This window comes from Apus apus, chromosome Z, assembly GCF_020740795.1.
Source record: "Apus apus isolate bApuApu2 chromosome Z, bApuApu2.pri.cur, whole genome shotgun sequence".
Lineage (NCBI taxonomy): Eukaryota > Metazoa > Chordata > Aves > Apodiformes > Apodidae > Apus > Apus apus.
The window spans coordinates 58831374-58845434 of NC_067312.1; the positions used below are offsets into that span (position 1 = coordinate 58831374).

General features: G+C 45.4%; 1 protein-coding gene across 1 annotated transcript in view; it reads right to left on the bottom strand.

The window, feature by feature from the left end:
- Window positions 1–351: 351 nt before the first annotated feature.
- Window positions 352–14061, bottom strand: part of CORO2A (coronin 2A) — a 60128-nt gene continuing 46418 nt past the window's right edge. The window contains exons 4-12 of the mRNA XM_051641851.1: window positions 13108–13257; window positions 12395–12574; window positions 11611–11727; window positions 9151–9255; window positions 8741–8837; window positions 6864–6976; window positions 5288–5378; window positions 4724–4995; window positions 352–3557 (exon numbers count right to left, since the gene is read on the bottom strand). Coding sequence (XP_051497811.1) covers window positions 3426–3557; window positions 4724–4995; window positions 5288–5378; window positions 6864–6976; window positions 8741–8837; window positions 9151–9255; window positions 11611–11727; window positions 12395–12574; window positions 13108–13257 — 1257 coding nt within the window. The 3' untranslated portion in view covers window positions 352–3425. The remainder of the gene's footprint in view (window positions 3558–4723; window positions 4996–5287; window positions 5379–6863; window positions 6977–8740; window positions 8838–9150; window positions 9256–11610; window positions 11728–12394; window positions 12575–13107; window positions 13258–14061) is intronic.

The following is a 14061-nucleotide window of genomic DNA, read 5'->3' on the forward strand; positions in this document are numbered from 1 at the left end:
GCCTGGTTAGAGTGTAGTGGACAAGAGAAGCAGGAGGACTGCTAGGCAGCACAGTCAGGAAACACCTTACCACGCAGTCTGCATCTCCAGGGAGATTAATTTGCTTAAGACAACGTACACAGCAGTATAATGCAGAACAGTTTGAAATGGCCACCCCTTTGTAGCATCAAGGGCAGATGGGATGTAAGAAGACAGGTTTATGCACGTAAGATCATGTACAACCTGCCTAGTAATGTAAGGCCACAACTTTACACAAGCAATAGAGACAGCAGGTGATACTCCTTTCTGACCTTAATTCAGCTTAATTTTTAGTTGCTTCAACAAAACAATCATAATAAGAAACTAACAATCTTACATGTATCAAAAAGTAAAACTCTAAATATATTTATTATTCAGTTACATTTGCTTATCATTGCACAAATTTGGTTTTATCCCCATGTTTTACAGTTGTTTTACAAAGCTGCTAGGAGTTTTAGAAACTGTTAAAATGATCATTTAAGTCTATTTAGGCACAGCTCATTACCACAACTCCATTTCATCCACTTTTTTTCTCTGTGTGAAAGATTTATGGTTGTATTTAAGCTCCAAATTGAAATACATTTCACAGTCTAAGCTTTTATGGGCACACTGTCCAAAAAAGAAGTTTTAATTAAATAGTCTCACCTTATGTTGTCAGCAAAGCCTACATAAAAGCAACTTTGTGTCCAAACATGCTAAGATCAACAGAACCCTAGGATAAATACTAAGGTGGCCAATTATTTTATTATTTTCTATACCAGCCAGTCATAAGATAACAAAGAAACAGTCCTCAAGAGGATTTTAAAATCCCCTTGAAAAATTACTTTAACTTGGAAATAATTTAAATAACTTATTATGTATGAAAAATAAGGAAAAAGAAATCCAGCAAATAAAACACATGGTGGAAAAAGAAGTGTTGTACCCCCTGGACTGTTGAGGCCCTGTCAAGTGCTCTCGCTTCTGATAATGATAGCTTGAGAACCAAGAAGGTCCTTTCCCTAGGGCTATCCTCTGTAAAAAAAGCTTTCAAGTTTGAAGCTGTCAGGCCTCTTTGACACGGCTAAAAAAATGGGAGCTTGTCAATTTCTTACGTAGCTCTTGTCTTTGGTGAGAAAGTCGGACCACTTCTGGTGTAAGATCCATGTGTTTGAATTAAAGCTCTGTATCTGGGGTGAGCTGCTTTTGCATGTAACCGCACAATGCAGAGTGTTCCCAGGGCACAGGAAAGTCCATTCTAGAGGATTAGATAAGAGCTGAAGTTGGTTTCAGCAATTTTGTTATTAATATAGAAAGAGTAGTATTAAATAAGTGACTGACGCTAAAAGACTCTTCCTGAAGAACAACTACCCCCACTCTGTAATGCTGCAGAAAGAAACAACAGTGTATCTGGCTATTCAGCACCCACATCTGATTTTGCTATTTAGAAATGAATGAAATATTTTTGAAAGCTGGGTGAACTCCTTGCAGCAGAGCAAAAGGATCCCAAAGTCTTTGTGTGATTCTCATACATACGAGTATGTAGTGCCCATGAGCTCCCTGCTGGCTGTTGTTTTCAGGAATAACAAGAGAAGCATTTTACATGAGCACAGGCAGTGCACAGCCTTTAGTTCCCTTGCTAAGGAGTCCCTTTGTAGGAATTTCTTACTATGGACATTTTTTATTTGGTTGTTTTTTAAGACTCTGGGAAATCATTAGGCTTCAGGGAACTAGCACAGCATAATATTCACTCCTACATGTGTCACAACAGAGGTGGAGAGTTACAGGTTAAATAGTGGTTGCTTGCGCTGCTTGGGTTTAAGACATTCCCATAAGCTCTGCATTCAGGGCAAGGAAAAACACTCCCCCCTCCAGTGCTGCTGCTGCATTCAAACCCTGGAGCAACTGACAGTGCACTCTCTTGCCCCACAGCACGGGAACAAATGAGGGGATACCCCTAGGCCCCAACGAGGCAGGCAGGTCTGTGCATTCCCTCAGTGCTGCACACTGCACCCAGACTGCATAAAGCTGGTGACAGGTGCCAGCCTTAAACCAAGGACGTGACCTGCATCCTGTGGCTCCTCTCGCCCTAAGGAAAGGGCTGAGGAAGGCAGCAAGCTAAAGAGCTGGTGTTTAAGGGCACAGATGAGTGTGGCTGCAGGGCCTCAGGAGACAGGGCAGCCTGGGGGATGCAGGGAGCTAGACAACACAGCTGGAAAGAGGAAGCCTGCAGCTGCAGGTGGCTGCAGGCATAGGATAAGGTGCTCGCACCTGGGAACTAAGGAAGCAGTAGCTGCAGCTGTGGTGGACTGTTCATGACTACCATGGTCCTATGATCCTCCTGTGGCTGACGTCACGCTTCTAGCACCACTGTTGAAAGGTCTGCAAGGGGTTGGGGATCCACCTCCCCCCTCACACTTTTAATCCCTCCTGGCAAGCTGCCTGTTTCCAACATGTGCAGCTTTAAATGTTGTCCTCATTTGTCTGATGAGCACCACAGGACCATGGCCCCCAGCCACCTGCACCTGGTCTTTGGCAGAAGGAGGGAAAGAAGGCCACTGACTGAAAGGACCCAGAGACCCTGCTGCACCTGCAGCTTCTCTGGTGAGAACCAGTCCACACCGCCACCCCTTTAAAGTAGGACCTGCAAACATCAACTCTCCTTTACCTATCACAAAAGTGTTGGCCCTTTGCAGCCCCAGTGCAGCCTCCTGCTCAGAGCAGGACTATCCCCAGCACCAGGTCAGGGCAGCCACAGCTTTGCCTAGCCACCCAGCTGCAGGGTCAAGCTATGAGGCAAGAGGGGAGCATGATGACCACTTTGGAGCTAGAGATGCCTCTGAATCACAGAATCATCAAGGTTGGAAAAGACTTTCAAGATGATCACCCTATAACCCCTACCCATGAAACCAGCTCCTGAAACATCATGTCTAACCATTTTTTTTAACACCTCCAAGGATGGTGCCTCCACCATCTGAAGCCCCGCTGTAGAGTGGTTTATCAGGGCAGGAGGATAAGTGGCCACAGGAGCCACACTACTGGGTCCAGGGGCAGGACAACAAGCTGGAATCTGCCTTCAGTCTCCCATCCTCATGTCATGGGAAGAGGCAGCAAAACTGGTTTTTTTCAAAAGCTTAAGAGGTGGCTTCTCCAGGACCAGAAGAGCAAGATCTTCCAAAGTCTTCCACTAGCATTAATGCACGAGCTTCTGACATGAGTGAGCAGGCAAGCAAGGGGAGCCTGAAGAAGTGCAGTAAGTCCATCAGGAACTGCCTGTTGATGATTAGGGAAATGTGTCCACCACAAGCCAAGGAAGTCCATGCTACCTGAAGCATCAATTTTTCCCCCCGAAAAAACCTAGGAAGAGTTATCTGCAGAAACAGGAGTTTGCTCCAGTTGCCAGGGGTGCAAAGAGCTCCAAGACAGCACCCTCAGTATCTGCCTGGGTCCGTGCAGAGGTTTCTGAGCTCCAGCTCCAGCTGTTTAATTTGGACATCTCTCTGGTTTACCAGCTCACGTAGTCTACGGATTTCATCCTGTTGCCGGTAAAACATCTGCAAAAGCTGCAAGAAAAGTCACATTTTACTTCCCTTACACTAAGAAAACACAGACATAACACTCAAAGGAAGCACAGACACATAAAGTGTTTGCAGTTCAAATTTCTGGATGTGTTGCATATCTTACTCTGACCCCAGGCAAGTCCTTTTACTTCTTTTTTTAAAAAATCTTCTCATGCTCTGTCCCCTCCAGTTGGGAGTAGCATTGCCTTTCACAGTGCATGCAGCAGAGCACCCAGCTCTGCAAGGGCTGCTTCTGTAACATTGGGGCAGCATGTTAGAAACATGGAGAAGCATATATTTTTTTTCACACCACAGGGAAATTCCTGCCCCATCACGCTGCAGATCCTGAACTCTTGCAGAGCTGAAAAGGAGGCGTTAGCATAGCTATGGGAAGGAAATCCCTCCAGGGTTCCTAACAGCAAACAAGCTGCATGTACTCGAAAATATCCCTGAGCTGCCAGTGATGGGGGCTTGCAAATCACTACTGTACAAGCTCTGTTACTATAGAGGGAGGAGGCTGGCCATAACTGAACACAGACCATGCAGCTGCCAGGACATTTTCTGGAGCCACTCGCAGGTGTAGGCTGCAACCAGCAGCCAGCCTCAGTGGCATTGCACTGCCAAGTTGCCCCCCAGCAGCATGGTGCTGAGGCAGAGGCACAGCCAGCCCCTTTCCCATGTCAGGGTCCACAATATGGTTAGGTGCATAAGACTACATGGATGCACCAAGTGCTGAGGGAGCAAGGTACACCCAATCCTTCCACAAGCATTCCTGCTGCCTCACCAGGCTCTCTGTGGCTCTCATAGAAGGGTTACAGGGCATGAACCTTTGTCCCTTCTCCGGAACCTGGAGTTCCCAAGGATCTCCTTGTGCCCAGTCAGCCACCAAGCAGGCCTGTGCCACAAGAATGCCTAAGAAACAGGCATATCAATTGCTCCCTCCTTTCCAGACTCCCTCAGGTGGGGTGCTGCTGGGCCACATTTCTGCTTCCCACGTGGCAGCCAGGGCATGCAGAGCTTCTGTCCCTATAAAAAGCAAAGAGCTTACACTGAGCCAGATCTGCAAAACAAATTCTCCCTGCATTCTGTCACCTTGTGAATGACATCCTTTTGCCAGGTGTCTCTGGGCTTCCTCCCACAGCCCCAACCGTCATCCCAGACATTCATACCTCATTTTCAGTTTTTGGTGGTGGACACTCAAATATGTCAAAGCCATTGGAGAGGCACATTTGCTCATTTTTTGGCAATTCCTCCTCCACTTTCCACTGTTTTCTGCTGTCTTTGATCTCACTTGGCTTCTGTGTGCCCTCTGGTGGCATCCTTCCTCCACAACCCTGGTGCTGTCTCTGGTCAGTAGCTTTCATGAGTGACTCTTGCTCAAGAAACTGTGGTAATGAATTCACAGCTCCAGACCCTGGTCTTAAAGATACCAAAACAGGTCCTAGGGAAGGAGGCAGGTGACAGGTTAGCACACCCAAACCACACTCAGAAATGAGCTGTAAACAATTCATTCTAACAACCTGTGGGGATAAACATGGATGCATTTGATTGTATTGGCTTCCAGAGCTCACAGTGGCAAATATTTTAGCCACCAAATTATTTCAGCTTACAGCCACATTTGGTATCTCTCTTCTCCCTTCCTCTTTCTCTAGCAGCTAACATGGCAGAGAGCCAGCAGCAGCTTACCCAAGCCCTGGGGAGCTGTAGGGCTGGGGTGCTCTCCTTGTGCTGACCTTTGTTAACTCCTTTCAGCCACTCTACTGCTGTCATCGCTGGCTGGGCTCCAGTGGTCAAGGGGTAGATGTCTTCCTGGTATGACTCCGACTACAAGCAAACAGAAGTCCATGTCATTGAGGTTTTGGCTTAGGGGGAACATACTAGATAGTGATGGAGTGTCCAGCTTTGACCCAGCAGGCGGCTAAATAGGACAACAGCTCACTCACCCCCACCACCTCACCCCCAGGCATGGAGGAGAGAATCAGAAAGGTAGAAAGACTTGTAGGATGAGATAAAAATGATTTAAAAATGGAAATAGTAATTATCATTATCATTATTATTGTGGCAAATATTAATAATAATAGAACAAAAAAGATATTAAATTATGCACAGTGAAACTGCCCACCACCCACTGACCAATGCCCAGCTTTTCCTTGGCTAGTGATCCTGGAGGAGAGACACCCCAAAGCCTCAGTCTTGAAAGAGAGAGAGCCCAACTTCCCAGCCCACTCCCCTCTATATACTGAGCATGACATGGTATCTTATGGAATATTTAATCAGCCAATTCGGGCCCATTGCTCTGCTTCTGTTCCCTCCCATCTTCTTGTGCATCTGCACACAAGTAAAGCATGGGAAGCTGAGAAGTCCTTGATTTATTAGCAACAATCCAAAACATCAGTGTGTTATCAACATTCTTGTCATGCTGAATCCCACACTGAATCCAAAACACAGGACTATTCTAGGTCTATCCCAGCTGAAACCAGGAAACATCTGAAGGCCTATTTTAATTCCTGCCACTAAGGTCTTCACACATCCAGACAACCAACTAGGGGAGGCTGTTGACACAGGCTAACCCAACTCTCAATATATTAGTTAACTGGCCAAGCACATAACGTTGGAGGAACATACCTGACTGGTAGTTGCAATGAGCATTAGCGTTGCTGCCTTTCTGAATTCAAGGTGCTCAAACCTTCCAGCATTTCTGGAAGTACTCAGTGCTGACATTTCCAATATACCTTTGCTCACATGGCCACATGGTAGCTACCTTGGCTAGCTACAGATTCATGACCACGATCATTCTCTAGCCACACCAGCTCTGAGACTTACTTCTACACCACTCTCATTGCAATGGGTCGTGTCTTATACACTGCAGAACTGTAACACAACTGCACCCACTGGGTAGAAACCTGGGAACATATAATTCCCTTTTTCCAGGGCTCATTCTTCTTCCCTCCACAAGAATGTCACCCAAGATCATCCCCAACCCCTCTCTCTCTTTTGTCCTTATGTCAAAGAGATGCTACCAACAGCCACCTAGTTGACCTGACAGTCAGAGAGCACCCAAGCAGAGGAGATTGGTGAGCATGTCTTAGAAAGTTAGCCATTACACAGAGACCTAACCCTTGAGTTACATGGCCAGGGTTTGTTGGCAGGGCTGATGCACAAAATGACCTGCTTTGTCCCTCAGACCAAAACAGAGAAAATCCCTTGTTCTACCTACTCTCCTGCCCCCTAGAGTCACAGAGAGGAGGCACTGCCCTTTTTTTCACTGACATTTAACCCAGACATGAACATGACCTGGGGTTAACTTACCCGTCGGGGAACAATCATGGAGACGGGCTCAATCAGGCTTTTAGTTGGGATCAGTTTGTAAAAACGGAAAATCTCACAAGCTGACACTTCAAGGCCTCTCTTTGGCATCATTCCTGGTGGGACAGCATGAAACAAATGGGGTATAAGTCTATCTAGGAAAGTTAGTGTCATCCTTCATGGAAAAAGGGTCACCAAACAACAGAAGGAGTCGCTGCATGAGCTCCACAGCAGCATGGTCTGAAATCTGCAGCCAAAACTGGCAAACTGGCTCAGTGGCACATAACAATACTAAATACTGCGTAATAAATGACTCTTATAAGCTGCAGAGTGACCAGGGCTAGGCAGAACTGGCAGGTGATGCCACAGTATTCAACTCTCAGGATCACCAAGAAGGGATTTCAGGACACCCAAACAACCCCAGCATAACTATTATGGGTCAGGCTGAAAGTCCTTCCAGCCCATTATGCCTTCCCCCAACTCTGTCCCAAAGCAGAACAGAGTATGAGAAGGGTGTGAATATCAACTTTTTCAGACAGAACCATTTGTTTTTCAGGACTGACTAAGCCAAAAGTCTCTAAATACCTGGTAACCTCAGACAATTTCTCTCCCATAAGCTTGTACAGTTCAAAGTTTACAACCATGTCAATTCCTTTAACAAAAGAGATCGTCTCTCCTTGTAGACCTTTTTCATGGAGTCCTAAGGAAGCTTTGTTTTCTACTAATACCAAAGTACTTCATTAAACAGTAGATTCTGCATGAAGGACTGTTCCTCCTTACATTATGCATTAATCTAAATGTGAACCTAAATTCCACTCCTCTACATTGTATTTTGTTTTGGCAATATTGGGAGAGAAGCTTTAGTGCAATAACTGCAGCAGTATGTTTGCTCAGCAGAAAAGATCTAGTTAGCGAAGTAGATTTTATTTGCCCAGGCCTTGTAAAAACACTTGTACACTTCCTTCTTATTGAATGATTTTTAAAGAGATTTCAACAACATAAAATCAAGATGCTGTAAACTGGAAGAATTATAAAAGCTGAATAATAAAGAGATCTTACAGTTATTTTTTAAATAATTTATTCCTTTGCAACAAGTTTTTTTAAGGAATCCTGCAGACATAAAATCCAATGCTGCTAAATATCTGTATCAAAGTCCTGGAAGAATGGGAGTGTCCACAGGTACTGTGGAGGGGTGGCAAATGTGTCTAGAAACATGTCAATCTATAGTGGAATATCGCTTACAGAGTAAACTGGAAAAGGTTCAAGAAAGAGCTGTCAGTAGGATTTTACGGTTGAAAGTCAAATTCTGTAGGTTGAATGAGTTAACAGTGGGTTGAATGCAGGCAGGGTAATAAGCAAGAGTCTCCAATGGAGGAGAGGTTACCTAATCACAGCAGGTCTATCTCTATATGGAAAATGAGAGTAGAGGAAAAGGTAAGCCAGCAATAAGGGTGAAGGCATTAAGATGTGGAGCACCCATTATCAGAGAAATCCCAGAGCAGAAACAATGTTAACAGAGTTCAATACCAAAAATCTTGCAGCAGATTCACAAAGGGCAAGGAGCATCCTCCACCTTTAATCTAGACTGTTCTCCCTTCCAGCTTCACCAGGTATGTGACAGAAGATACAGCAGTGTCTTGTAAAGCTGCCTGGCCAATGCCAGAAAGGATCCCTCCAAGCTGTGACCCTGTAACAGTACCTGTGATATATAGGTGAGCTGGGCCAAACTGACTGTTGTGCACCTGTAAATGTGGGTGGGGACTGGAACTGGAGCCACTCTAATTTCTAAATGATACTTTGGATAGAGGTGGACTCCCAACAGCCTCTAAAACAAAGAAGTCACCATCTAACTGTAACATTAGACATATGCTGCCACTCACCAATTCCCTTCTGTGGTAAAGGAGAACGATACTCCATCAGGTAGTTCAGGTATGGTTTCTCAGGGCTTATCTCGTAGTACCGTATATTTCCATCACCCTAAAGGCCAAGAACATGAACATAAGTCAGGGTCTACTGTCCAGCATGAAGGTCTGAGAAGAACATCTGGCACAAGAAGCTACACAGGGTCAAAAATGAACCAAATATTTACCTCCAAATTCCTATGTGGGGAAGTCAGGGCTCTGCAGTGTACCTCCCAGCAGCAAATATGGTACATCTGCAGTGGCCCATCCCATCAGTCCATATACTTAGGTTAAGGTGCTTCAGGAGCATCTTTGACTTCAGCTTTATGCAACACAGGCCAGGAGCAGAATCAGAAAGGCCAGCATTTGCTGCCTTGGAAAGGACTTACCTTTCCCACTACGTAAAGCATATGCGTGTCTGAGTCATAGAAGGGGAACAGGAGTCCTGAGGAGCCATCCAGATCCTCCTCCAGTAAAGGCACAGAAAGGTCATTCTAGGAAGGACACAGGAAGAACAGACAGCTACAATGACCTGTCAGTTACCTCAAGTCAGGGATGCCTTAACTGAACTTAACCTGGCAGAGGCATGTGAGCACAGCTCCATAATGATGCTAGGCTATGAACAGCTGCCCTGAGCAAACAGCCATGCACAGGCTTCTTCAAAGCTCCTTGGGTGGGAAATGGCTGCTCTTTCCCTGGCTCTTAACTGAGTGCAGCACCTCAGGACATCAACAGGGCATTAAAATCTCAGGCACCTGATGACACTTCAGGGGTAGGTATGATAAGAAACACTGCTTGCCCGTGTGCAAGCCACCAGACTCAGCAAGATGGAGTGGCCTTCAGGACATGTCTGCATTGCACACAGAATTACTCATGTTTCCTCACTACCTCTAAACAAGGCAACACCTCTACAACAGTGCACCACCAGTCAAGCAGTCTCCACAGTGCACAGTGGGAATTTGCCTATTGCAAGGGCAAGGCTCCCATCAGCTTCTTGCAGGTAAGCCATGGAATCATAGAACCACAGCATGTCTTGGGTTGGAAGGGACTTCTAAAGGTCATCTAATCCAACCGCCCTACTATAAGCAGGGAACAGTAGAACAGATGGCTCAGAGCCCCATCAAACCTGACCTTGAATGTCTCCACGGATGGGGCCACCATCACCTCTCTAGGCAACCTGTTCCAGTGATCCACCACCCTCATACTAAAGAATTTCTTCCTAACATCCAAATTAAATCTACCCTTCTCCAGCTTGAAACCATTACCCCTTATCCTATCGTTACTTGCTCTAGTGAACAGGTCTTCCCCAGCCTTCTTACAGGCCCCTTTCAGGTACTGGAAGGCCACTATAAGGTCCCCCTGGAGTCTTCTCTTCTCCAGGCTGAACAACCCCAACTCTCTCAGTCTGTCTTCATCAGAGAGGTGCTCCAGCCCTCTGATCATTTTCATGGCCCTCCCCTGGACACACTCCAACAGGTTCTTCTCGTGCTGGGGGCTCCAGCGCTGGACACAGTATTCCAGGTGAGTTCTCACCTGGGCAGAGTAGAGGGGCAGAATCACCTCTCTTGATCTGCTGGCCACACTTCTCTTGATGCAGCCTAGGATACAGTTGGCCCTCTGGGCTGCAATTGCACATTGGTGGCTCATGTCCATCTATTCATCCACTGGCAACCTCAGGTCTTTTTCCACAGGGGTTGTAGGAGAACATAGCACACCACTCCATACACAGAGCTGGCATATCTTATACAAGACCATCCCTGCACTGCTGATGGGAGCAACGCCAGGAGGACCAATAAAGCAGAGTATGGTGACCCACAGCTGCCATTGTGGCTATTGTCACATAAATACTTATACAGGGTTAATAAATGCTCTGTCCTGCAGAGCTGCCCAGCTTCAGGCTCCAGAAAGCCAGAGCTTCTCTTTAGATGTGATGATGACACGGGTGGACATGGCCCTCTGAAACATGCCTGCTGGGCAGATCCTGTGCCAATGCCTGTCCCTAAGGAGGCTGCACACACCTGGCCTTGCAGGCCTTCCCACTGAGTTCTCAAACGAGATGTGGCCAGCTCCTCCAGCACAGTGTGTCAGAGCACTGCTTAGCTTTGTGGAAAGCCTTCAGACAGCAGCACAGTACTTTGCCTCTCACATATGCTAAGAAGCCATTTCCAAAAATAGCCAAATGGCAAACCATGGGCCTGGTTTACTGCTTTGTCTGGTACAAAGGGTGATAGCACGATGAAGAAGCAAAAGACTGTGTTGCAAGGTGGTTGATATGAAAAGGACAAAGTGCAATGCAGACAAAGGAAAAACATCTGTGTATGACACAGGCAGAGAAGAGCATGGTTTCATAAGGCTAGCAGCCTTCACTATAGGAGATCATGTCAAGTGACCAGTAAGTGCTACCTCAATACTGTAATGTCAGGAATCATAAGAAATCACAAACATCCCACATCTTTTTCTCCATTAAGGGCTTCACTTGAGTAGGCTTGTCTGGCACACATTTCTCTTTCCAGTACCACTCACAATTTGCCAGTAAGAACAGTAAAAGCTTCTTTTAAGTCAGAGCTACAGTGATCACCCAAAGGTCGTTTGAAAGATTTGTTCCTGCAGTGGGCATAGAATTCTGTTTGTTCTGGTGCATTTCTATGCTAAAAGTTTTGAGAGCTTCTGCAGAAACTCATACTCAGTTAACAGTGTCATAGGAGTAAGGCATATCACCCATTATGAGTTTGACAGATCAATTCTGAATTGCTGTTATAAACCAGCAATTTGGCAGGTGGAGAAGTTAAAGTGAGAGTAAAAGAGAGAAAACTGAAGCTGATACGGGTAAGATTGCTAATCCAACTCACTTGATCCCATAACGCAATTTGCCTATTATTCCACCGAGATGTTCCAGTAGAGAACAGCTTTTTCATGTTTCCAAGGAACAAGACTTTATTGACTCTGTGAGACTTGTAGCTGGCCTCCTATAGGAAGAGAAAGGACACTTAGTGAGCAAGAGGCAGCACCTGTTGCATAGCTACATTTCATGCTCCATGAGACCTGTGATTCAGTCACATCTGAAGGATCAGCTCAGCCTGGATGAACTATAGTGAGCAGAACTTCATGGGGATCTGAGAAAGGTGGCCTGAACTATCCAGGACCATTCCCGAAAGTCCATTAAATCTCTGCAAGTATTGATCCACATATTTGCAATCCCTATTATTTGTAGGCAGGACTTCTTGTGTACACAAATCTTTGCAAGTAGCTACAAAACACAGTCACCTCCACGTTACCAACAGGTACAAAGTACAGGCGAAAAGAACAACCCTGGCAGTGGGACAAATGTACACATGCACACCTATCCAGGCCCTCCCATGGCATCCCACAGAGGACTGCAGGTGGGAACGATGAAAACAGTGCACTTCAACAAGGGTTTCAGGGAGTAATGAGCATGGTAGCAAGATACAGAAACCCTGTTTTCAGCAATAACTGTGACTTTTCCACAAAAAGTAGAAGGCAGTAACACCATCTGGTACTTTGAGCAACACAGGGTATAGATGAGTCTTCTTTAATGTCAGTGAATCTACCTGGAAGATGAAACATACTGAGGGGTGAGAACAGATGGAACACAAAACTGTGAATCCAAACTACCTGTAGGACTGTTCCTGCACGAGGGTCTATCAGACGTATCTTTCTGTCTCTGCAGGCTGTGGCTAGGAGGCTACCATCAGTGTTGAATGACATGGAAAGGACCACATCTTTGTGAACGTCAAGGATCTTCACTGGGTTTGAGATGACAGTCTCCCTGGTGTCAAGGTTCCAGATCATTATCTGGTGCACAAGAACAAAAAAAAAAATCAGCCCTTTGTTGCCTGACTGACTGGGGTCTTCGTGTATCCTATTCATTTTTTCCTTTTTTCTCTACATGTATAAGCCTTCCTATTATATGTGGTTGTTCCCCAGCATTTTAAGTAATTGCTGGTGCTTACAGCAATATACTAGGGACACCATGTCTGCTCAGAATGTCCAATAGTCTAATTTCCTTTGCAAATACCTTTTATAACTAAAAACAGCCAGCATCAGTGCAGATACTAGCAAAATAAGTGTGCATGGCAGTGCATATTGTAAACAATTCAGTAAAAAAGAAGGGCAGAGTAGACTGAAGTTCATTAGAAGACTGGAAAATCAGCAAGTCCTTTTGAACTTGTAGCAATGTCCTTTTGCCTTTGGGATCACCATCAAACTTTCCCTGAAGAAGGCTTCCGAACTTTTTTGTATTATCCTACAGCTTGAAATTAAAACAAATTTCAAAAAGCTGTGCTGATCAGGGTGTCCCAGAAGAGCTCCACAGAGAACAGACTCACCTTGTAGTCATAGCCGGAGCTGAAGAGGATGTTGTTAGCAGTGGGATGCCATTCAATAAGACCCACTCTTCGAACATGCCCAAGAAGTTCCTTCTTCGGACTGGTAATGTTTCTTGTAAGCAAGTGCTTGGGGATGTCCCAGATTTTAACCTGAATGGCACAGGATGGTTCTTTGTGACACAAATTCTTGAGTAAGAAGCCAATATGGAACTTACCAATAACTATTATTCCTTTTATATTAGTATTCCCCTGGTAGTGAATAGGAATGGTCTCAACTTTATTGAATGCCTGTCCTTCAAATCAGTACTGCTATTTGCCTGTAGACCTGAAGAAGCCTCTTTGCCCTCTATCTGTAGTGAGCAGTTCTACCATTTTGTTTTAACTTGGCAATCCAACTGTTACGGTTTGAGGGGCCAGGTTAATTCTGTGGTACCAACAGAAGGAACTAGAGAAGGTTCTTTAGGACCCTGAGAGATCCCAGAGGGGTGGAGCAGAGAGAAGTGAGTATTCCCGTCCACTCCCTGCCATATTTTATAAAAACCACGAGGACTAAAAGCCTGCCCTGTTTCCTGCTCTACTTCCTTGCTTCTGCACTCAGAGGTCTTCCAGATAGGCTCCCATTTTGTCATTAACCCGACATGTTTTGCAGGATCCAAATTCATCGTGTGCTGAGAGGAGCCATGGACCCCTCTCCTGAGTCAGCCCTGCTGCAAGAGACCTTGCAATCTCTGCAGTCATCAAGATTGGGTTTTGTATATATTTGCATGTTTTCGTTCTTCCTCCCATGTGTTATTTTCCTTCCCTATTCCAGTAAATCTGCTCCAGTTTTAATTTCTGACCTTTAAGTTACTCTTCCTTATTTTCCTCTTATCTTCCCCTGTGAGGATGGAGGGAGGCTAATAGAGAGCAATTCTGTTCTCTGATTTTTTGTTTGCCCAGAACACTAAATGGAGA